Raw genomic sequence first — 25,104 nt, 5'->3', positions numbered from 1 at the left:
ATTGACTATTGACGAAGTGGCACATCGTATGCAAATTAGTCATGTTTCTGCCTATGAAATAATCCACAACAGACTTGGATTTGATAAAGTTTGTGCAAGATGGGTCCCAAAACAACTCTCACAGTTGCGTAAACAAATGCTCTTGGACATCTCGCTATGGTAACAAACGGGACAACTTCTTAGACAGCATCATTATTGGTTACAAAACATGGATCCATCATTTTGAGCTGGAGAGTAAACGGCAGAGTATGGAATGGAAAATCCAAATTCGCTGTGCAACAAAAAGTTCAAGACCCAGCCGTCTGCAGGAAAACTGATGCTTATGGTTTTTTGGACGCACAAGGTCCAGTACTGGAAAATTATGGGGAAAGGGGCACAGCAATAAAGAGTGTATGTTACAGTGAGATGCTTGCTGCCAGCCTAAAACATGCAATTCAAAGCAAACACCGAGGATTGCTGTCAAAAGGTGATATGTTGTTGCATGACAATGCCCGTCCACACACTGCTGCCCACACTGCTGAAATGCTCCAGAAACTCAAATTTGAAGTACTTTATCATCCTCCATATTGTCCCAATCTTGCCCCCTTCTGACTATCACTTGTTTGGTCCACTCAAAGAGGTATTAAGGGACCATCAATTTGCCTCGGACGAAGCAGTGAAAGAGAAGGGGTGCATTCCTGGCTCGCAGCTCAACAGATAACCTTCTTTTATGAGGGCATTAGGAAGTTTGTAAAACGATGGATCAAGTGCGTTGAAATGCAAGGAGACTATGTTGAAAAATGATGTTCTTGTAAGTTTTCTATTTGATTACAATAAAATTTTATAACTACTTTGCAGACTGGACATGTCATATCTACACATCTCACCTGTGTAATGATTTTACTCCCTTTGCACATCCACAGGGCATCATTATTATTATTATTATTTTTTTTAAATCCACCACAGCACTGTGACAGTCTCAGTTGTCTATATGTAATCATTCACGTGTTTGTGATTTCTGGTTGCTGAACTTATAAAAAAAATGCAAGTGGAGTGTAAATGTTGCTAGGGAGCATGAATTAGTATTTAGAGAATCCAAAATATAATTCAGTTTCTTGTGCATTACAACTTAAGTGTTTCACATTATTGTGTTAAGTAAATCCTTAACGTTTGACCAGATACATGTGCATCAGCTCAGTCTATGTCCTGACTACAGAATGCTCATCTCTTACTGTCACCCTTGTTGTAACTTTACGAAAGTTTATAAGTCTGTTATTTTCAATTATCTATTTCAAAAATGACTTCACCCTCATTCACTGGATTGGAACTATACTAGTCTTTTCAGGCACAATCATATTCACTGAAGTGGTACAAAGAATCAGAGGTGCCTTGACACCAGTTTCAAAGAAGAAAGATTAATAATAATAAAAAAAGCGGTAAAGCTGCGTAGATACAGGTTCCAGATGAGAGAAAATGATAATTTTAAATTTTGGCATTTGTTGTGAAGGACTTTAGTAGTGATGATGAAATGCTTTAACAGCTGACAGCAACTGATAAACTGTATACTATTGGATGAAAAGAAAAGGAGAACTATAAAATTGTGGAACAGAGTTGCTGGCCAGCATGTCAGTTCATCTCATCCCGTGGTCTGAGTAACTAACCTGCCCTTCCTCTTTAACGTTCCACAGTCTACATCACCTCTTCAAGGAAGGAACTATTAATTCTCAAAGCTAGGTTAGTATTACGGACATGCCTCCTGACCAGCAATTTTGCTCATAATTTTAAAGTAGTCATTTGGACAATTCAGCTTGTACTGGATTTCTTAGAAGGCTATCAACTGTTAAGAGAACTATGTATTAAATTTTTGACAAATTTCAGGGACCACATTCATAATTTCGTACCTTTAACATTTGTAAATATTAAGTTTTACATGCAGAATTTACTAAATCTGAGATGTTTTTAAAGATCTGCTCTCTGCAGCCAGACATCAGCAGCGGGGAGCACCATACTGTTAATATGTGGGAGGGTATTTCCAGTTCTGGTGTTTGTCTTAGAATGAAGCAAAACTGCTTTAAAACTTTGGTTGTAATTGTGGAATAGAACTCTTTTTTTATTTGTAACTGGGTTATTGCTGTACCAGTTTAAATTATGGAAATGCTTACATCTCTGTATGGCAGAGTTGCCAATTTTATCGGCATGTACTGAAGTGTACCTGCAAATGTTTCGTGTAAGTTGAGATTTGAAAGATAACAGAACTCAATGTCTTAGATGCCTAATTTTATACAGATTATTTAAGTTAAGAACTCTGTGCAGTATTATGTACATGGTGTTTCTTTCCAAAGAAAATGTGTTTAGGAAAGTGAGGCATGACTTCAGGAACACTTGTTATCATTTTGTCTTTTTTTAAATTTATTCCAGAGTTCATAGTTTGCTGATTTATATTACCTAGTATAGTGTGCAACTAACTAGTGGTCATTGTGAATTACATGATCTCGAAGTTTTGAAGAGCATTTATGTGGTACTCTGGTTTCTAAAGTGTGTGGCCTCCCATTTCAGAAGTAGTGTGTGTGTGTGTGTGTGTGTGTGTGTGTGTGTGTGTGTGTGTGTGTGTGTGTGTGTTAGGGTTCTGTTGTTACACTGATGTTAATGGTCAGTTTTGTAGAGTACTTTAAAATGCATGAGTACTCACATAACTGTTGTATATGCTTTAATATAAAGAACTCACGTTAATATGTCTGTGATGAAAGTAGAATTCAACGGAGTCTTGAGAATTTTATTTTATTTTCTGCTGTGTGTGACAAAGTGAGTTTGTTCAAGTTATTTCCTTACAGGAGGCCAGAAGAATCAGAAAAATAAAGCAATACCATATTTTCAAACTTGTAATATGACGTTAAACAAAAAATATATTTGTATATAATCATTAAAATAAAATTTTCATATCACCACAACATGCAATGCTGAAATTCATTTATAATAAATGCTATCTCTTTCTAACTGGAAGGGGATAACATTGAAACATATACACAGTGACATACGGGAAAATTGCTCTGACAGTAGGGGGTGTGTTAAAATAACACAGAGCAATTCAGCCTAATATCAGATCACAATATTTAGCAAACCACATACACTAATTTGCCTTATAGCCCAAGGAAAAACAGCTACAATCAACACTTTCTCCTGCTTCAAAATTACATACTGTTCCATTTCACTACTGAAGATTGGCTGTGGAGAGTGAAAATGTACATTCTACATAACTTGACAAAGAAATTTGGCTTAAGCCTTTCGCTGCTACGGGTGTGCATAAACGCCGTACTACACCATTCCCCAGGTGCTGTGGTCATGTATACGTGCACCCTTGGGTTTCCTACATTGCTGTGGATGTCAGTATACGTCTTGAGCTGCCAACATCTTACTGCTGTGGATGAGTTACTTCCATATCTTGGTGAATAAAATAAGTTTTGAGTGTTTATCAGAATACGTAAGTGCCTCGTTGCACGCTATCATTAGCAAACCACTTCATTTCTGTATCTTGAATCGCTTGAAGTATGACCACACAATTTGCGATGTGCACGGACATGGGCTGAATATAAAACCCAGTAACTCAAGAATGGAGTGAGATATCGTTCTGTTCTCAATTTTAAATAAAATTTAGATATATGAGCTACATTTCATTTATTGCAATGTATGAGCTAAATCAACCATACACAAAGTTTACGCAGTACATTTTTATCTCTGCAAAATCTTTAAAATGTTTTTCTTAATTTGATGCAGCACAGCAAGTATGAAGGATAACAAAAATATATTCAGTTCTTTATGAGCAAAGATAATACTATAAAATCTGCAAAAAAAAAAATTTCACATAAGTCTCCGAAAAATCAGGTCATAAGTATTTCATACCAGATGGAACAGCATCTATCAGCTCAGGCACCAGCATTTAGCAAGCTATACAGCCATAAAAAATAAAAAGCTGCCCTCAGTACAGAATGCAGAGAGCACATCTGTAGGAGCAAATATTATTTGATCTGTAATAGGTGGTGAAATCTTTTAATTTATACACTTGTTAACTAAAATAAATGGTTTCGTAACTTCAGTTAAATAATGGTGCAGGAAACAGTATTGAGACGTATCAGTGTTACAATATTGAGAGTGATCTTGTGAAAATAAATTTTGGCAACAAACTATACAAATGTTGAGATTGTTCCACTTTTGAGATGTTACCAGCCTCAGCTGGAAAGTTGTGTGTGTCATATCAACATTGACTGCTTATATCAGTTATTTACTCAAACATTAATTTGGTTTCTGTTGGTAATTCTATTAGCAGATAGGGTTTATGACTTGTGGCCTACATCTCAATAGGAAAGCAACATTGGCTGGATCGATAGCAGAATCTTTCTGGAGGGGGAAGGGAGGACATTGCCACACAGGAGGGTATCCTTATAGTAACAGGTGGGAAGTGTAAACTCAGATATGGGCTATTAGTAGTAGTGACTAAATCTGACAAAGATAAAAAGGAAAATAAAGTAAACTTATTGCAACAAAATAGGATTAAAAAATAAAACCTTTTTTAAGGTGAACTGCATCCTACAAATCTTGTAGTTGTAGTATGAGAGTGGATATACCACAGCATTGAGTTAGTGAAGGTCTGGTATCGAGCAAGAAATACTTGTCACCTATATTTAAGAAAACTTCGATACCCTTAAAATTTGGAGTGATTTTACAAATTGATGAAATATGTAATGAAACACTGATACATAAAATCCAAAATTTTATATTTTTCTAGAAAACGTAAGTTCACAGGTAGGCTAGTCAAAATATATACATTAATTCTTAATCAGTTCACTTCCACTACGAAGTGCTTAAGTACACATGTCTGCTATTCAAGCCACACTGTAAGGGGATGCATAAGTAATTATAATTTACCTTTCCAAATGTTCTGTTGCCATGCACAGTCTTCTGACAATATGTTTTTATAAATAGAGAAAAATCACTCACCTTTGCAAAAAGCCAACATTGCATATTTATACAAAGGGATTGTGCAAGGAATAATATTCTCAGGGCCTTTTACAATTTCACCATTAAATAAGTGAGACAGAATAACAAGAATTTGAGTACAGATTGCAGTTTAGTGGAAACCGCACCACCCACTTCACCTCGTACAACACTCATTTTGTTTTAGGGCTCAAAGACAACTAGGCTCAGATGCACACACCCATGTCAGAACCATAGAACACAAAGGAAGGGGGAAAAAAAAAGTTAAACTACTACACATTAAGCCCAATCGATGGAAGGAAAGATAGCTAAAAGCAGGGACTCTGAAAAAGGTCCATAAAATGCGCCACAGAGAACAGAGGTCATGAACTAAAGATTAAATGTCCTTTGCCATAGTACTACAAAGGATAAAAAGTAAAACACGGTCGACAGCCCGTGCGTCGTTTGCTAAAATTGCTGATAACTCAAGACTGCAAACATAAATGAGAATGTAAATGGTTAAAAAGAGGGGCATTCCATCAGGAAATGACGAACTGTCAGAGGTTGAGGGCAATGAGCTTAAAGTGGTGGGGGAGCACCACTTAACAAATAGGGATGGCTAAAAAGACAGTGCCCAACACAACATAGCTAAAATGATGTCCTCATGGTGAGAGGGCTGAGAGGCTTAATTCCCCGGAGCTTGTTCCCATGAAGGGAGGACCAGTGGTGATGCCAAAGTGACACCACCTGCTGACCTGGTACAACACTGATAATGCAAACTGCATCTTCCATTATTCCCACAGCCTCATGGAGAGGCATATTTGAAGTTTTCAGTTCCTTGATACCGTCATGAAGTGACTTGCGACACATGAAATTGAACAGATCACCTTAGAACTATTGAATGCTGACAGGGATTCACTCACAGACACTGCAGGATCAGAAGGAAAGTTCTCCATCACTGACTTCAGAGGCTCAAAGTGTTTACTGTAGAAAATCACAAATACAATTCATGTTATCCACCTCGTTACCACTGGCTCCAGAGGCAGAGGTACAACAGGTAGCTGCTGCTTGCAGGATTGTACATGATAAGGACATTTCAAGAAAATCACCACTGTAGCTATCAGTATATTTACTTCTGGGAAATGATGTGTAACTCACTCTGTCACTTGTTGCAATGCATGAGCCATACGTGTAACATGCACTAAGTTTGGAGAAAATACGTCAAGCAATTTCCCTGCTCTCAACGTATATTGAGGGGCATCTGTGTACATAAATAGGATCCTCTCTTCCTCTACACCATCTCACCATAGTACCTTAAGTCCATCATTAATCAATCTAGCAATTCTATAACTGTTTGTTGCCTCAAAAGGTTTACAATAAAATAAATAGGGTTTAGCTGTAGCCTCAGAGTCCAACTTGCCCACAATTAGATTAGCAATGAAACAGCCTAAAGCATCCATTGTCTTATCAGAAGAAATACATATAGGTGATGTGTCAACATAGCAAGATTATTCTTCCAGGGAGTGAACTCATAGGGAATGTTGCACTATTTCTGGACGAAATGTTTAAATTCAGGTACCTGTAGTTTGTTCCTTGTAACCAATACAAAACACAGTTCTTTGTAAAATCACTATTAGATGAGGTAGGCTGTCCATGCAACTGTGTAAGTAGAACCTGTTTCTTTAAACAAATCCGTTGTTTATTTCTAATATGTAGATTGCTTCGAAAAAGTAGATCAGTGTGAGATTTCATCATACATCCTATATGTTTATCACCAGAGTTGCCTCAGGTTCTGGAAATCAGGGAATTTCAAACACATCAGGGAAATTTGAAAAAAACACTGGAAAAATCTCATTTTTTGTCTCAGTAGATGAAATGCTTTGTTTATTGAGGTGTCATGCATCATCACTGGCTGGATGCAGCTGAGTACATGTACTGTTTCCCTTCTCCCTCATTCTTACTGCTTCTCCCCTTCCTACCACTCCCCTCAGCTTGCAGTCAGTGCTGCCGTCATTTCTTGTCACTAGCCTAGCAGCTTGTGTGTGTGTGTGTGTGTGTGTGTGTGTGTGTGTGTGTGTGTGTAAAGCTAGGGCAGAAAATTTAGTTGTGAGACGGTGACTGTCTTTTCTATGAGCCTGTATGTGGCTCACCAATCATCTTTACAGTGAGTTGCTACCTATCCTCACTATTATTGATTCTCAGCGTATTTGAACAAGTTATCTGTTGCACGGATTGATCACCGCAGTCTCATTTCATCGACATGCTGTCTGTGGCTCGTGAATAGCTGGCCACACAAATGGATTTCTATGACGGGCCAAAACAGCAGGCCGTTTCTGCAGGTATTTGCAATGGATTGGGCCTGCTGATCATGAAGCCATTCATTTCCCACCAATGTGCAGGCCCTGCCCATCGGATCTAGTCTCACTGATCAGTCCACAGGCCGGGTCTATTTGTGTGTGGCGTAATGCAGTGAATATTCGTGGTTTATCTGTGGACAGAGGACTGCAGTGCTCCTTGGCAGGCCAGAGGCCACAGGCGATGAATTTCAGGAATTGGTTGGTTAGTTGGTTTGTTTGTTTAAAAGAGGAAGGGGGGGGGGGGGGGGCGGGGAGGAAGGGACCAAACTGCAAGGTCATCAGTCCCTTGTTCCCAGTAAAATAATTACACAATGGAAAGAAGAAAAGAAAGGAGACATACAGCACAATAACAAGAGAAAGGAAGAACCAGAAGGACACCCAATACTCTTATGGACAAGAACAGGAAAAGAAAACCATAGAGAGAAGCAAGAAACGGGTAGAACGGGTAAGAACAAGGGAGCAGATGAGCGTCGCTAGCCAACCATGAGAAGAAAAAGGAAAAGCCAACCACTCTGCAACACATTAAAACATCCACCCTAAAAGCATTAGAGTGGAGAACACAAAGGGACAAAGGACATGCGCTAAAACTTATTCAGGGTGTTACAAAAAGGCACGGCCAAACTTTCAGGAAACATTCCTCACACACAAATAAAGAAAAGATGTTATGTGGACATGTGTCCTGAAACGCTTAATTTCCATGTTAGAGCTCATTTTAGTTTCGTCAGTATGTACTGTACTTCCTCGATTCACCTCCAGTTGGCCCAATTGAAGGAAGGTAATGTTGACTTCGGTGCTTGTGTTGACATGACATGCGACTCATTGCTCTACAGTACTAGCATCAAGCACATCAGTACGTAGCATCAACAGGTTAGTGTTCATCACGAACGTGGTTTTGCAGTCAGTGCAATGTTTACAAATGCGGAGTTGGCAGATGCCCATTTGATGTATGGATTAGCACGGGGCAATAGCCGTGGCGCGGTACGTTTGTATCGAGACAGATTTCCAGAACGAAGGTGTCCCGACAGGAAGGCGTTCGAAGCAATTGATCGGCGTCTTAGGGAGCACGGAACATTCCAGCCTATGACTCGCGACTGGGGAAGACCTAGATCGACGAGGACACCTGCAATGGACGAGGCAATTCTTCGTGCAGTTGATGAGAACCCTAATGTCAGCATCAGAGAAGTTGCTGCTGTACAAGGTAACGTTGACCACATCACTGTATGGAGAGTGCTACAGGAGAACCAGTTGTTTCCGTACCATGTACAGTGTGTGCAGGCACTATCAGCAGCTGATTGGCCTCCACGGGTACACTTCTGCAAATGGTTCATCCAACAATGTGTCAATCCTCATTTCAGTGCAAATGTTCTCTTTACGGATGAGACTTCATTCCAATGTGATCAAATTGTAAATTTTCACAATCAGCATGTGTGGGCTGATGAGAATCCTCACGCAATTGTGCAATCACATCATCAACACAGATTTTCTGTGAACATTTGGGCAGGCATTGTTGGTGATGTCTTGATTGGGCCCCATGTTCTTCCACGTATGCTCAATGGAGCACGTTATCATGATTTCATACGGGATACTCTACCTGTGCTGCTAGAACATGTGCCTTTACAAGTACGACACAACATGTGGTTCATGCATGATGGAGCTCCTGCACATTTCAGTCGAAGTGTTCGTACGCTTCTCAACAACAGATTCGGTGACCGATGGATTGGTAGAGATGGACCAATTCCATGGCCTCCACGCTCTCCTGACCTCAACCCTCTTGACTTTCATTTATGGGGGCATTTGAAAGCTCTTGTCTACACAACCCCGGTACCAAATGTAGAGACTCTTCGTGCTCGTATTGTGGACGACTGTGATACAATACGCCATTCTGCAGGGCTGCATCAGCGCATCAGGGATTCCATGCGACGGAGGGTGGATGCATGTATCCTCGCTAACGGAGGACATTTTGAACATTTCCTGTAACAAAGTGTTTGAAGTCACGCTGGTACGTTCTGTTGCTGTGTGTTTCCATTCCATGATTAATGTGATTTGAAGAGAAGTAATAAAATGAGCTCTAACATGGAAAGTAAGCATTTCCGGACACATGTCCACATAACATATTTTCTTTCTTTGTGTGTGAGGAATGTTTCCTGAAAGTTTGGCCGTACCTTTTTGTAACACCCTGTATAGAATGATAAAACCCACCACCGCATATAAAACGTAAAACTAAATTAGCCGATGTGGTGTTGTCAGGTAAAATTAATGGTGTCAAGTCCAGTAGCTGAAGAGTCTGTCGCAGGGCAGCCAAAGGAGGACAGCTCATCAAGATATGGGCCACTGTCAGCCAGGTGCTGCAACGACACTGAGGTGGGTCACCACGGTGCAGGAGGTAGCCCTGTGTCACCCAAGCATGGCCAATGTGGAGCCGGCAGGGAACCACAGAGTCCCTGCGAGAGGCCCACATGGAGGACTGCCACACATTCGTAGTCTCCTTAAAGGCACACAGTTTATTGTGCATGCTGAGGTTATGCCATTTCATCTCCCAAAGCTGCAAAACCTTGTGGCATAGTACTTAACACAGGTCAGTGGCAGAGAAGCTGATCTCCATAAGCGGTTTCCGCATAGCCTGTTTGGCCAGTTCGTTGCCTGGGATTCCGACGTGACCTGGGGTCCAGACAAACACCACTGAATGACCGGACCATTCCAGAGCAATGATGGACTCCTGGATGGTTGCTATCGTAGGATGACGACAGTAGCACTGGTTGAGAGCTTGTAGGCTGCTCAAGGAGTCAGTATGCAGAAGAAACACCTCCCCAGGGCAGGAACGGATGTGCTCAAGAGCACTAGATATAGCCACCAGCTCAGCAGTGAAAACACTATAGCCATTGGGCAAGGAACGCTGTTGAATATGTCCTCCATGAACGTACGTGAAGCAGACGTGAGCATCAGCCATCAAGCCACTGGTGTAAACCACTTCGCGGCCTCGGTACTTGTCAACAATTGAGAGGAAGTGGCAGCGGAGAGCCATGGGGTTAACTGAGTCCTTAGGGCCATGTGAAAGGTCCAGGTGAAGCTGCAGCCTAGGTGTACACCATTGAGGTGTACGTGAATGGACCTCAAGTATAGGTGGTAAAGGCAAGGACTCCAGTTCAGAAAGAAGGGATCGGACACGAACTGCAATTTGAAGCCCTGACCTGGGCCATCGATGTGAGAGATGAACCACCGTGGATGGGAAGAGGAGACAGTGATTTGGATGCACAGGAGAACTATGAATATGTGCTATGAAACAGGCCAGCAGTTGTGCATGCCTAACCTGCAAATGGAAGTACTCTGGCTTCCACAAGGACGCTGGTCACCGGACTTGTCTTAAAAGCTCCTGCCACTAGGCAAACACCACAGTGGTGCACTGGGTTGAGTAAACACAATGCTGAGGACACCACCGAACCATAAACCAGATCCCCATAGTCAAGGCGGGATTGTACATGGGCTCTGTAGAGCTGCAGCAGCGTACAATGATTTGCACTGCAGTTGGTGTTGCTCAGGCAGAGGGTATGAGGTGCTGCAGGCACTTCCGCTTAAGCTGACGAAGGTGAGGAAGCCCAGTCAATCAGGTGTCGAAAACCGATCCTAAGAATCAATATTTCTCCACTACAGTGAGTGGATCATCATTAAGGTAAAGTTCTGGTTCTGGATGAATGGTACAATGTCGACAGAAGTGCATAACACACGACTTTGCAGCTGAAAACTGGAAACCGTGGTCTAGAGCCCATGGCTGCGCCTTGTGGATGACTCCCTGTAGATGCTGCTCAGCAACAACAGTACTGGTGGAGCAGTATGAAATGCAGAAGACGTTTGCTTACAGGGAAGGTGAGACAGACGGCCCTACAGCTGCTGCTAGACCATTAATGGCCACTAAGAATAGAGAGACTCAATACAGAGCCCTGCGGGATCCCATTCCCCTGGATATGAGGGGAACTATGGGAGGCACCAACTTGGACATGAAAAGTACGAAGCGACAGGAAATTCTGGATAAAAATCGGGAGTGGGCTTCAGAGACCCCACTCGTATAATGTCGCAAGGCTTTGATGTCGCCAGGTCATGTCATACACTTGTCGCAAATCAAAAAAGGCGGCAACCAGGTGTTGGCGTCTGGAAAAGGCTGTTCGGATGGCAGACTCTGGGGACGCAAGATTATCAGTGGTAGAGTGACCCTCGTGGGTTATTACCAGATTTGAGCACCGGAATGATGGTGCTCTCCAGCCATTGCGATGGAAAGACGCCATTGCACCAGATTTGGTTGAAGATGACGAGGAAATGTCACTTGGAGTCTGATGACAGATGTTTAATCATCTGACTATGGATCTGATCCCGTCCAGGAGCTGTGTCAGGGCAATGTACAAGGGCACTGAGGAGCTCCCACTCTGTAAATGGGGCCTCATAGGATTCACTGTGGCGTGTAGTAAACAAGAGGACATTCCCTTCCAGCCGCCGTTTCAGAGTGTGAAAGGCTGGGGAAGGGGGGGGGGGGGGTGTAACTCTCCAATGCAGAGGCTCGAGCACAGTGCTCGGCAATCGTGTTTTCATCGGTAGATAACACATTTCTGTTAATTCCAGGAACACCTGTTGGGGTCTGGTACCCAAAAACACGTTTGATCTTCGCCCAGACTCGGGAAGGTGACGTATGGCACCCAATAGTGGAGACATATCTCTCGCAACACTCCTGCTTCCATCGTTCGATAAGTTGGCGAACGCGAGCACAGAGCCATTTAAAGGCTATGAGGTACTCCAGCGAAGGGTGCCACTGTAGAGCTCGCCAATGCTTCTTAATTGCTGCAGTGACTTCCGGTGACCACCAAGGGACTGTTTTTCGCTGGGGGCACCCTAAAGAGTGAGGGATCGTGTTTTCTGCCACAGAAACAATTGCTGTAGTCACCTGCTCAACCATCACATTGATGTTACCGTGTGAGGGAGATTCAACAGTGACCACAGAGGAGAAAGTTTCCCAGTCCACCTTGTTTAAAGCCCATCTGGGCAGGCGTCCGTGGGCTTGACGATGGGGCAGTGACAAGAAGATGGGGAACTGGTCATTACCAGACAGATTGTCATGCGCTTTCCAGTGGTCAGATGGCAGAAGTCCTGGGCTGAAAATTGATAAATCAATGGCCGAGTAACTGCCTTGAGCCGCACTGAAATGTGTCGCGGCCCCAGTATTTAAGAGGCAGAGGCCGAACTGAGACAGTAAAGTTTCGACATCTCTGCCTCGATAAGTAAGAACGGTGCCACTCCTCAAGAGGTTATGGGTGTTAAAATCTCCCAAAAGTAGGAAAGGTTTAGGGAGTTGATCAATCAGTGCAGTTAATACATTCCAGGATACTACACCATCTGGAGGAAGGCATACATTGCATTTCCTCTGTCTTCCTTATTCCGACAGCCACAGCTTCAAGCTTTCAAGTGGCACAGGTTCACTACAGACTGAGTTAGGACATAAACGCAAACCCCACCTCACACTCGATAACAGTCACTACGGTTCCTATAGTATCCCTTATAGCTGCGGAGGGCAGGGGTCCCCATTGCTGGGAACCAGGTTTCCTGGAGGGCAAAGCAGAAAGCAGGTATAAAGCTTAACAGCTGCCACAGCTCAGCCAGGCGAAAGAAAAAACCACTGCAATTCCAATGGAGGATGACGTCATTGTGAGACTAGGAAGGCATGGAACATTCAATGGGGCAGTTTACGCCTCAGGGTCACCTGCTGCCACTGACCTTTTGCCTGAGCAGTCTCTATCCATTTTGTCTGAGGGTCTGGCGAGATGTAGGTCTTCAGCAGATGCCAAAATCTCCACCTCATCTACAGATGCAAAGCTTGGAGGTAGCTGCGATGTGGGTATCACCGCAATTCCCTTGGTCTTGGGGACCTTCTTTTTGTATTTCTCTAGCTGGTCCTTGGGTTTCCCTGGCTGGGAGGGCTTCACTGATTCAGTCGCCAGCACTGAGGATGAGTGTGAAGCCCTGCAATCAGCTGCTTTTGGGCTCTTGAGTCACTGGCAGGTGTAATCTTTCCAACTAGCAGAAACCTGGGAAGGGAGTGACCCAAGGGACCCCTTCCTAGCGAGAGCAGCTGAAGAAGTTGTACACTTCTCTGGCTTGGAATTGGGGACAGATGTTGCCGATGGCTGGGGGGTGTTGCTCCTGAAGTATGTGGTGCAGGAGCAACAGGGAGCAAAGTGCCCCCAACATCAAGGGGGCAGGTGTAGTCTTTTGGCTCTGAGAGGTGACTGTGGTTGGCGGAGCCGATGGGGCAAGAACTGTTGTAGTGGCGGCATAAGATGGTGTCATGTGTGCAGGATGTAGGCGCTCAAATTTCCTCTTTGCCTCAGTGTAGGTCAGTCGGACCAGGGTCTTGTACTCCATGACTTTCCTTTCTTTCTGGAGAATCCTGCAGTCTGGCAAGCAAGGCGAATGGTGCTCTCCACAGTTGACACAGATGGGAGGCGGGGCACATGGAGTATTGGGATGTGATGGGCGTCCGCAATCTCGACACATGACACTGAAGTACAGCAGGAAGACATATGACCGAACTTCCAACATTAAAAGCACCGCATTGGGAGAGGGATATAGGGTTTCACACAACAGCGGTAGACCATCACCTTGACATTCTTAATGTATCACCCTAGAAGGCCAAGATGAAGACACCGGTTGCAACCTGATTGTCCCTTTCATCCCAGTGGACACGCCAAACAAAATGTACACCTCGCCATTCTAAATTGGCGCACAGCTCATTGTCAGACTGCAAAAGAAGGTCCCTGGACCATATTTAAGATCTTATGGGACCTGATGGTTAAAGAAACATCCCCCAGTTTGTCACAAGTGAGTAATGCCCGTGACTGGACAGAGGCTGCTGTTTTGATCAAGACAGATCCAGATCTCATTTTGGACAAGCCCTCCACCTCCCCAAACTTGTACTCTAAATACTCAACAAAAAACTGAGGCTTCATCGTCATGAAAGATTCCCTGTCAGCTCTCTAACATACAAGGTACCATGGCGAATAAGAGCCACTGCCATCCTTATAGCCTGACATTCCTCCCATGGTGTGGCCAGGGAGGGGAACGATTTGGGGTCATACTTCTGTGCATTGAACTGAGCCCGTGAATGCTTAGAGACTGCTGGTGTTTGACCACCAACAAAAGATGATGTACTACGCTTCATTGCGTCATCCATCCTGATGCCACCCACTCCGACCAGGGGCCCTCCCCACAGGCGTCACCCAGCCGCAACAGAGGCCACCTGGGCAGGATGGCCATTGCCAGAGGTCCTGATGCTGCAGGGGGATGGGCATCTGTCCCTTGGCATACATGAGGATTTAACAGCGCAGGCATCAGCAGAGCAATCCCTGCGTGGGCAGGGGGCTACAACCAACAGGTACATGGTGGCCCCACCACAACGGACTGGCTACCGTGCTGGATATCAGGTGCAACTAAGCAAACAAGTCCATTATCATCGTCAACGTAGAAAACGATACTGCACAGCTGATGGAAAAATACGCACCCAGGAGGGTGACCTCACCCAGCAGTTGGAGAATGAGCAGAAGTGCAGATCCACGTCAACAAAGGATGTGATAGGTCTCAGCGCACGATGCACCATGTAAGGCACCCTTCCCCAATTGGCTCGCTCTTCAGGAAAATTTTGAAAAACAGAGGTCAAACCCTACAGGGACCATCACAAAGGCCGAAATGTGAGAGAGACCTTTTAGTTACCTCTTACGACAGGCAGAAATACGTTAGCCTATTCCAACCCCCTGAACCCACAGGGGGAGGATGTTCAGGAATTGGGACCATCTCATCACAAGTACATTGTACAGTGTGGCAATTTATAGACATTTTATTTCTTTTAACACATTTTGGCACTTCGAAAGCCGTTTATATATTAGAAAGTATCATGGTTTGTATGCTAAGTTCTCATATATTTCTTGAAAGAAAAATCACACAATAACTGTAAAGCAACAGATATAACACAGTGGGTAATAACCGACAATAACGAACATAGTAGAACCAACCATCGCCTACAGTGCTGGTTTACACAATTCTTCCCCGCCTTAAACACTTTTTTCAAGAGGCCTATTTTTTTCTGAGGTTATTTCTGAAATCAGTGAAGGTATTTTAAATCTGTCTTGTGACTCCAAGGAAATACGTACTTTATTTCACCAAATGTGTTTCGTTTTACTGAAATAAAATAACATCAGTGGTCTTAATGAAACACACACACCATTTGGCTTGCTTTCTCCATCTAAAAACAGTTCATTAGAAAAGATGTTGATGTTAGTACTAAAGATTTTTGTTCACTTTGGGAAACGCCATCTGCTTGCAAGTTTATTTTACATGTTTCCTCATTTGCACTATTGTTTCTTGTACTGAAGCTACAAAGACAGATTGTCATCTAACATCTTAACTTACCTTTGAGACTCAAAATTTTTCAGGGAAAAATCAGGTAATTTCACTAGGGGGAACTTGTGGCAACCCTGACGACAAGTTTGGGAGAGAACTATTTTACCATCAGTGGTTAAAGCACTGTCAATAGAAATACCTGTTTACAGCTTTGATGACAATGAAGACGCAACTGGTGCCATGGGTAAGTTAATGCAGCTGACTATTACACGTTGTGAAGCATTTGAGAACAAGAAGTAAGTGTTTAAAATGTACCATTGTGGTCCATATCAAACTTGGGCAGTTAAACTCAAAGCTAAACAGTATTGGCGATGATGTGAGAAACACAATAATAAAACTTAATTTTTTTTTTTTTTTTTTTTGTTTTCTTACTCTGTAATAAAAATGTATGGGACTTATGAACACGTGTAACAAATCGGCAATAATATCCAAATATGTAAAATCACCGGTATGTAGTGTAATGTGAAATATGTATTATACCTCAAAATATGTATTTAAAGCTTTGAAATAAGGATTCTTTCAGTGTGATTTGTCGACATTTTAGTTTTTCTTATGACAACATATAAAGGAACAGAATATATAATTACATAAAATCCAGGCTCTAGTGATTAGCATTGAGAAGTTTGTGCCACAGAAGTAGAATTTTATGGAAAATTAACAGTAATAGTCACAATATAAAGGGCTCCATCTAATCAATTTGAGTTATTCATAAAAGAATTTGAGACATCATTAAGCATGTCACCTTCCAAACAGAATCAGTCAGTACTAAATCGAGATGATAATTTAAAGTTTTTAGAGCTGTACAGGAATCAATTTCTATTTCATATAATGTAATGTACAATGCACACTGAAGGGGCATAAAAGGTAGTGTGGTACTGTTTCAGGTCACCCCCTGTACTAAACATACAGTGGTGGTGTGCCAATGACATATCCCTTCTTCCATCACACAATGTACGATACTCCGAAGTGATGTTTGGCAGAGATGACCAAATGTGGGGTGCCATATTCATAACACGGTTCAAATGTGGCACTGCATGGTCTCAGGGATAATGAAATCTTATTACTAATTGCTACCACTTGAGAAAGTTTGCAAGTTTCAGACCTAGTTAACTTTATAACATAGTTTAATGCAATAAAATCAGTTCCTGTCAGAAATTACATTTCTTCAGATAATGGACTCAATTCTGACAGATGAACACGTTTTTGTTACAAAGCTCATAAATGGATGTTGCTCCATAGTCATCTATGTTCACTATAAAATTACATCAGCAGACCATAAGATCTACAAAAGGTATATTCTAGTTTTTGTTGTGCCTTTAGTCTTTTGTGTGTACTCTCTAAACTATCAATGCAGTTGGACAGACTGCATGGTGTACAGAAAAGGTTAGATACCTCCTCTCACTTGGGTTTTTGTCTGAATGCTGTCCTCCTCTTAGTGTGACAATACAGAATCTTTTTGAAATTTTGTGGAAATAAATAGATTAATTGTTCATTTCCTTCACTGTCTAATATGCCATATTTCTTTTACAATTATATTGAATGCACTCAATATTTTCATCACTGCTAAACATTTACAAGTTGTAAAAGATCCATTGCATCAATACCTTGATCATGAAGATGACATATTTGATGCTATTCATAGCACGAACACTTTGCTCTTGCGGACTTTGCCCATTTCCTACACACACCACGTCCTTGCCCCATCCTCTCTCTGTACACTGCACCTAACTTCTCCAATATAATTTGCAAAAAGAGTTAAGATAACCAGCAGCACTGGTATTGACAACATTTGTAAAGATACACTGAGACCGCAAAGTCAGTGTATTTCCTACAGTTAAGGATCTATTAAGACCACTTACCGAAAAGCATAAACGTCGAGTTGTTGATAGGTGCACACAAAAAGAAAGGAAACTTGCTAACCTTTGTGTCAAGTAGGGTGGATAGACGAAGACAGAGATAGGAGGCAGAGCGAGGGATTGAGGGTGGGCATTTAGTTGCTGGCTAGGAATGTGGGAGGGAGTGGTGGCAGATACATGGGCTAGACATGTGATGCACAATTCTCAGAGCTGGTGGGGAGTGACATACGTTGAAGGTGACATGGGGACTGAATTGGGAGGAGCTGATAGGATGTAGGAAGGGGAAACTGTTGGGTGGAGGGTGTGGAGACAGCAGACTACCAGAGATTGAGGCCAGGGTGATTAAGGGAATGAAGGATATGTTGCAAGGATATCTCCTGTCTTCATAGTTCAGAGAACCTGGTGGTGGAGGGAATGATCCAGATGCCCAGGGTTGTGAAGCAGCCATTGAAACTGAGCAAGTTGTGCTCAGTTCCATTTTGTGCCGTCAAGTGGTCAACTTGGTTATAAGCATCGGTTTGGCATTTGCCTTCCATCCTGGTGGACAACTGGTTGGCAGCTGTGCAGTACTTAAAACAGAGTTGGTATATGACATAGCTGCTTTCATTGGACAGGTCTTGGACCTTGGTCTACTGCAGTGATATCACCCCTGTGACAAGGGGTTGAGAGTGGGAGTGGCATGGGGGGAGGGGTGGAGAGGATCTTGGGTCATATTCCCTCATTTCAGGGCATGATGAGACATAATCAAAGCCATGATGGTGGATATGGTTCAGCTGCTCCACTTCTGGGTGATGAGGATGCAGTACTCCTTTCTACCTGGTTCTTTTGAGTAGTGAGATGGTTATAGGTGTGTGAGGATATGGCATGGAAAATCTGTTTGTGAACTAGGTTTGGGGGCAGTGCCTGTCTGTGAAGACCTTCGCGAGATCTTCAGCTTACAGGGCAAGGAGTTCTTGCCACTGCAATTATGCCATCCACAGGTAGCTAGTCTGTGTGGGAGAGATCTTTTGGTGTGGTTCACTCAGATGGCAGCTGTCAAAATGCAGGTACCACTGGCGGTTAGTGCGTTTCATATGGACAGAGGTGTGGATGGAGCCACAGAGAGGTGGATGTCAATGTACAATGTGCATGAAAGTTGCATGTTTGGTTGAGAGCACCAGATGAAGTGCATAGGGGAGAAGGTGTTGAGGCTTTGAAGGAATGTGGACAGGGTGTCTTGCCCCTGGATCCAGATCAACAATATATTATCAATAAACCTGAACCAGACTAGGGATTGGGAGTGATTTCTGGGAAGCTAGGAAGGTTTCCTCTACATGGCCCATAAATAGGTTGGCATAGGAAGGTGTCAAGCGGGTGCCCATGTCTGTGCTGCAGATTTGTTTGTGCAACTTCCCTTCAAAGGAAAAGTAGTTGAGAGACCATCTATAGTTTGTAAAGTGTATAAGGAATGAGGTGTGGATTTGGAGATGGAAGGACATTGGGAGAGGCAGTGTTTGGTAGTGGCAAGGGCATGGGTATGAGGGACGGTGGTGGCATCAAAAGTGATGCATGTAGATCCAGATCTATCACCCACCCAATAGAGGAAAAAAAAAAGAAAAAACACAGAGTCTATCCCTATGCCATTCCCACTCCCAAATCCTTGTCAGAAGGGTAAACCATGGTGTAAGACATGCCCAATTTACCCACCAAGTACTTATTACTCCCAGTCCTGTCAGGGGCTTATCCTATCCCATCAGAGGCAATGTCACCTGTGAAAGCTGCTATGTCATATAGCAACTCTGTTGCAAACACTGCACAGCTTTTTATGTCAGTACCTCCACTGACTAACTGTCCAACAGGGTGAATCACCTTCACCACCTGGGCCATCTGGATCCTTTCCTCCACCACCAGCTTCTGTGAACTACACAGATAGCAGTTATCCTTGCAACACATCCTTCGTTCCCATAATAGCCCTGGCATGAATATCTAACAACCTGCTGTCCTTGCACCCTTCACCTAACAGTTGCCCTTCCTCCTTCCTGTCATTGCCTCCAAATTCCAGCCCACAAGTCAACTTCAGCATGCACCACTCTCCACAGGCTCTGACAACCATGCATATTGTAGCTAGACTGTTTACCTCTCTCTCCTGCATTCCGTGCTGGCAAACTGGCTGCCTCCCTCCCAGCTACTAGCCACCCACCCCCAATCCCTCTCCTTGCCTCCCACTTCACTCTCCCTCTCCCATTCATGGTTCTTATCTGTGGGATAAGGAAGCAGATAGTAGAAAACAATAGTCATTCACAATATGAAACAATCATACACGATTCTATTTTTGATCCTCTGTTGTTTCTTATGTCTGTCAATATCAGGGATGGTCAACAACTCCACTCATGTGTGTATTTAATTATTTTTGGCTGCTGATGTTGTTGTTGTTGTTGTGGTCTTCAGTCCTGAGACTGGTTTGGTGCAGCTCTCCATGCTACTCTATCCTCTGCAAGCTGCTTCATTTCCCAGTACCTACTGCAGCCTACATCCTTCTGAATCTGCTTACTGTATTCATCTCTTGGTCTCCCTCTACGATTTTTACCCTCCACACTGCCCTCCAGTGCTAAATTGGTGATCCCTTGATGCCTCGGAACACGTCTTACCAACTGATCCCTTCTTCTAATCAAGTTGTGCCACCAACTCCTCTTCTCCCCAATTCTATTCAATACCTCCTCATTAGTTACGTGATCTACCCATCTAATCTTCAGCATTCTTCTGTAGCACCACACTTCAAAAGCTTCTATTCTCTTCTTGTCTAAACTATTTATTGTACATGTTTCACTTCCATACATGGCTACACTCCATACAAATACTTTCAGAAACGACTTCCTGGCACTTAAATCAATGCTCGATGTTAACAAATTTCTCTTCTTCAGAAACGCTTTCCTTGCCATTGCCAGTCTACATTTTATATCCTCTCTACTTTGACCATCATCAGTTGTTTTGCTCCCCAAATAGCAAAACTCCTTTACTACTTTAAGTGTCTCATTTCCTAATTTAATTCCCTAAGCATCACCCCGACTTAATTTGACTACATTCCATTAGCCTCGTTTTGCTTTTGTTGATGTTCATCTTATATCCTCCTTTCAAGACACTGTCCATTCTGTTCAACTGCTCTTCCAAGTACTTTGCTGTCTCTGACAGAATTACAATGTCATCGGTGAACCTCAAAGTTTTTATTTCTTCTCCATGGATTTTAATACCTACTCCTAACTTTTCTCTTGTTTCCTTTACTGCTTGCTCAATATACAGATTGAATAGCATCAGGGAGAAGCTACAACCCTGTCTCACTCCCTTCCCAACCACTGCTTCCCTTTCATGTCCCTCGACTCTTATAACTGCCATTTGCTTTCTGTACAAATTGCAAATAGCCTTTCGCTCCCTGTGTTTTACCCCTGCCACCTTCAGAATTTGAAAGAGAGTATTCCATTCAACATTGTCAAAAGCTTTCTCTAAATCTACAAATGCTAGAAAATTAGGTTTGCCTTTCCTTAATCTTTCTTCTAAGATAAGTCGTAGGGTCAGTATTGCCTCACGTGTTCCAACATTTCTACGGAAACCAAACCCCGAGGTCGGCTTCTACCAGTTCTTCCATTCGTCTGTAAAGAATTCCCATTAGTATTTTGCAGCTGTGACTTATTAAACTGATAGTTCGGTAATTTTCACATCTGTCAACACCTGCTTTCTTTGGGATTGGAAATTATTATATTCTTCTTGAAGTCTGAGGGAATTTTGCCTGTCTCATACATCTTGCTCACCAGATGGTAGAGTTTTGTCATGACTGGCTCTCCCAAGGCTGTCTGTAGTTCTAATGGAATGTTGTCTACTCCCGGGGCCTTGTTTCGACTTTTTCTGTCAGTGCTCTGTCAAACTCTTCACGCAGTATCATATATCCCATTTCATCTTCATCTACCTCCTCTTCCATATCCATAAAATTGTCCTCAAGAACATCGCCCCTGTATAGACCCTCTATATACTCCTTCCACCTTTATGCTTTCCCTTCTTTGCTTAGAACTGGGTTTCCATCTGAGCTCTTGATACTCATGCAAGTGGTTCTCTTTTCTCTAAAGGTCTCTTTAATTTTCCTGTACGCAGTATCTATCTTACCCCTCATGAGGTAAGCCTCTACATCCTTACATTTGTCCTCTAGCCATCCCTGCTTAGCCATTTTGCACTTCCTGTCGATCTCATTTTTGAGACGTTTGTATTCCTTTTTGCCTGCTTCACATACTGCATTTTTGTATTTTCTCTTTTCATCAATTAAATTCAGTAGCTCTTCTGTTACCCAAGGATTTCTACTAGCCCTCGTCTTTTTACCTACTTGATCCATTATTGGCAGGGCAGCCTTCATAACCAAGTGATTAGCCTCACTGCCTCTGGTGCCAAAGGACCAGGGTTTGATTTCACATACGTGCTCGGACTTTTGTTTCCCTCTCTTTGAAGTAGGGAGGTCTGGTATGAGGTCCAATAAGCCCTTGTGAGGCCTAATGAGCAGCTGGTGGAATAAAAAAGCAGTGGCATCATCAGAATTCATCCACTGGCAATAACAGCTGGAGGAATCACTCCTAGTACTGCTTTGTAGGCAGCATTCGAAACAGACCTAATCCATGAGTGGTGTTTACATTTTACAAACTGTCAGCATACAGAAAGACACAGACACAAGGGTGCCACCAAGGATTCTTTTTTTTTGGGGGGGGGGGGGCTTCTTGATCTACACATTACACTATCTAAGTAGGTCAACCCACTTAGATTAAATTGGGCATTTATGCTAAGTTTAAATCACACTGTAATCAAATATGAATCTAAATAGGCATCTCATGCCTTTATTTGAATCTGCACTTCTGAAATACGTCTCTGCTATTGACTTGTGCGAGAGAGAGAGAGAGTGTGTGTAGTTAGTAATTGTGTGTTTTCTTAAATTATGCATCACATACGAAGTTTTCTGTGCAAAAGACACTAGATCAACATCAATTATGATGATGATACTTCTCATATTATGGTATCCAGTCCAGGTATGTTATTTTTGTATTTGTACGCGAATTAATTCCTGTCTTTTGTTGTCTCTACATACCTTAATCTTGTCACTCTCTGAAAGTGAATTACTGAAATTATTGCTATGTAACAGAAATTTTGCATGAAATACATCTCACACATATTGATTGTTTGTTTGTGTCATGTTCAGTTTACCCATATATTGGTTCTAATTTAAAAAGTGAGAGTGGGGTATGGTGAGTTGCACAGACTGCATTCTGTAAAACACTGAAATAGGATTAACTTTACAAACTTATCAATAACAGATTGAGAATATTCACTAATTTCTGGTGAAAAGTCACTAGTTCAATTTTAAGAGTGTAAGCACACTCTTCTTTTGCTTATTGGTACCAGTAAAAATATTCTACAATATACATTGCTTGATCTCACAAGCAGCAACACAACTACAGACTTGAAGTTGTTAAGAATTCCTTCAACACCCAGTAAAATGTGCCATTTTAAAAATGATGTATGTGTTGTGGATAAATGAGCCTTTCAATCTGAATAGCTTACAATCTAGCTGTTGTTGGCCTGATAAGATATAGCTGAAAGACCTTGCTGTCGAATGTGAATTCTGTTAAGACCTCCAGTACAATGTGGCCAACAAGAACAGTTCATTTCAAAAGTTTCATGAAGCTGCACAGTCTCATGGGCTAAAGAAGTGGCATTGTGACATGTTGGCTTCTTCAAAAACATTTGAAACGGTCATGGGCAAACTGGGACTGAGTGTTCACGAATGCTTAAATACAGCATATCACAATGAAGTTTAAGAAAACCACATGAAACTTTGGTCACTTGTATCAACAATATTAATTTCACACACCACGATATTTCGCTTCACAGGGAAGTTGATGATGGTTCCATGTGCAACCAATTATAAACAAGTAAATATAAACGTAAAGACAGTTCATGACCACACAAATAAATTAAAAGACATGCTTCAACCACACCATCATAATGCCTTGGCAGATTTCAAGGTCATCTTCAACAAAGCTAAAACAACTTGTGAAGAACTAGATGTTGAATTTAAATGTCTGTGAGTAATGGCATGACAGACCTACAGAGCAAATCAACCTTCTGAAGATGTAGAAGGATTTATCAGTATATCTGTCTTCATCCCATAATTAGACACTGTAACTTCCTCTCTGAGAGATCAGTTTTCTTCTACACACAAAAAGGCATTTTTGCTTATGCAGCTCCATCCTGAAAATAGAACAAACTTAGACAACTCCTCATTTTTATCCATTGCAGAAGACATACAGAACTTTTGTGGAGGTTTTTTATGGTATTTTATTCCTGAGGCTACCACTTGGTACAAAATGTTTAAGGCACATGACGTGAGTGATATAACCTTAAATAAATCCACAGAATACACAGTTTTGATTGATCTAGCCACTCAGTTTTACTGGGCTGTTTGTGAGGCAGTCAGGATTGACCTGATTATTTGAGTGACAACATGTAGTACTGAACATTCATTTAGTACATTGTGACATTTCCAGATGTGGAATTGGTCTACGATGGGAGACATTAGACTCAGTGGTCTGTGCATGCTCATTGTACACAGGAGAAGTGTGAAGGAGAACATAGAATTCACTGACAAGATGTTAAACAATTTTGGACAACAGCCTACACACTTCAAGTTTCTAGTCGCATGGTAATTGTCTCCAAAGCTTACACTGAAATAATTTCTTTAACTAAGATTATAATAAATTTTTTATTTTCTCATCTTTTCCTGTGTGTATTTTCTTCGAAGACAGGTAAATGGGGGGGGGGGGGGGGGCTGCAAGTGCATCTCCTTGCACCCCGCTCCCAGTGCCCATGCGCACACTCATAGATTTTTGTCACTCATCTTGCCATGTAATTGTGATTATTTAGTTTCCTAATCAAAAAAAGTCTTTCACACACATATGTTGATTGAAATATTAGTATCACATTTTCTACCTCATTATGTAGACATGGAAATTATTCTCCAGGAAAACAGTCGAGAACTACTGGACAGTTGTAACATAATAGATTTTGTCTTTTAAATGGGAATTACATTGCATATTGACTAGTTCCATCTGCAGATGTACACAGGCACTTTCAACTGAAATGGAAAACCATCTCAAAAACAGATGTAACATTTGCAGCTTTCTCAAACATTTAGAGAGCTATTCCTGGAATTCTTTGAATGTCACAATGGATTGCTCAAAATTCACATTTTCTTTAAATCAGTGAACTTACAGAAATGGGCGGTGTTTGTCGGATGTTGTTGCTTCCACAATCCGATTTTCTTTTTAGATGCATCCACTTTGACTATGAGATTAGAAATAAATTGCTTCTCACCTAGCACTATTTTACTGAGGGCAGTCTGCAGTCAATTCTATTTAAAATGCAAGGTGTACAGTCCATTCTGGATTTTCTAATTTTCATTCTTGCTTTCCTTCTTCCTTCATAAATTCAACAATAGCAAGTCT

At 42.1% G+C, this 25,104-nt stretch overlaps 2 protein-coding genes across 5 annotated transcripts in view; one reads left to right on the top strand and one right to left on the bottom strand.

The window, feature by feature from the left end:
• The window catches only part of LOC124556466 (UDP-xylose and UDP-N-acetylglucosamine transporter), a 32,908-nt gene extending 29,974 nt beyond the window's left edge, over positions 1 to 2,934 (top strand). Inside the window, exon 8 of the mRNA XM_047130416.1 lies at positions 1,158 to 2,934. Coding sequence (XP_046986372.1) covers positions 1,158 to 1,398 — 241 coding nt within the window. The 3' untranslated portion in view covers positions 1,399 to 2,934. The remainder of the gene's footprint in view (positions 1 to 1,157) is intronic.
• The window catches only part of LOC124556464 (transforming growth factor-beta receptor-associated protein 1-like), a 220,608-nt gene that overhangs the window by 12,664 nt on the left and 182,840 nt on the right, over positions 1 to 25,104 (bottom strand). The gene's annotated exons all lie outside the window — the stretch shown is intronic.

The sequence above is a fragment of the Schistocerca americana genome, chromosome X (genome assembly GCF_021461395.2).
Source record: "Schistocerca americana isolate TAMUIC-IGC-003095 chromosome X, iqSchAmer2.1, whole genome shotgun sequence".
In the NCBI taxonomy this organism is placed as follows: domain Eukaryota; kingdom Metazoa; phylum Arthropoda; class Insecta; order Orthoptera; family Acrididae; genus Schistocerca; species Schistocerca americana.
This window is presented reverse-complemented; position numbering and strand designations above follow the sequence as displayed.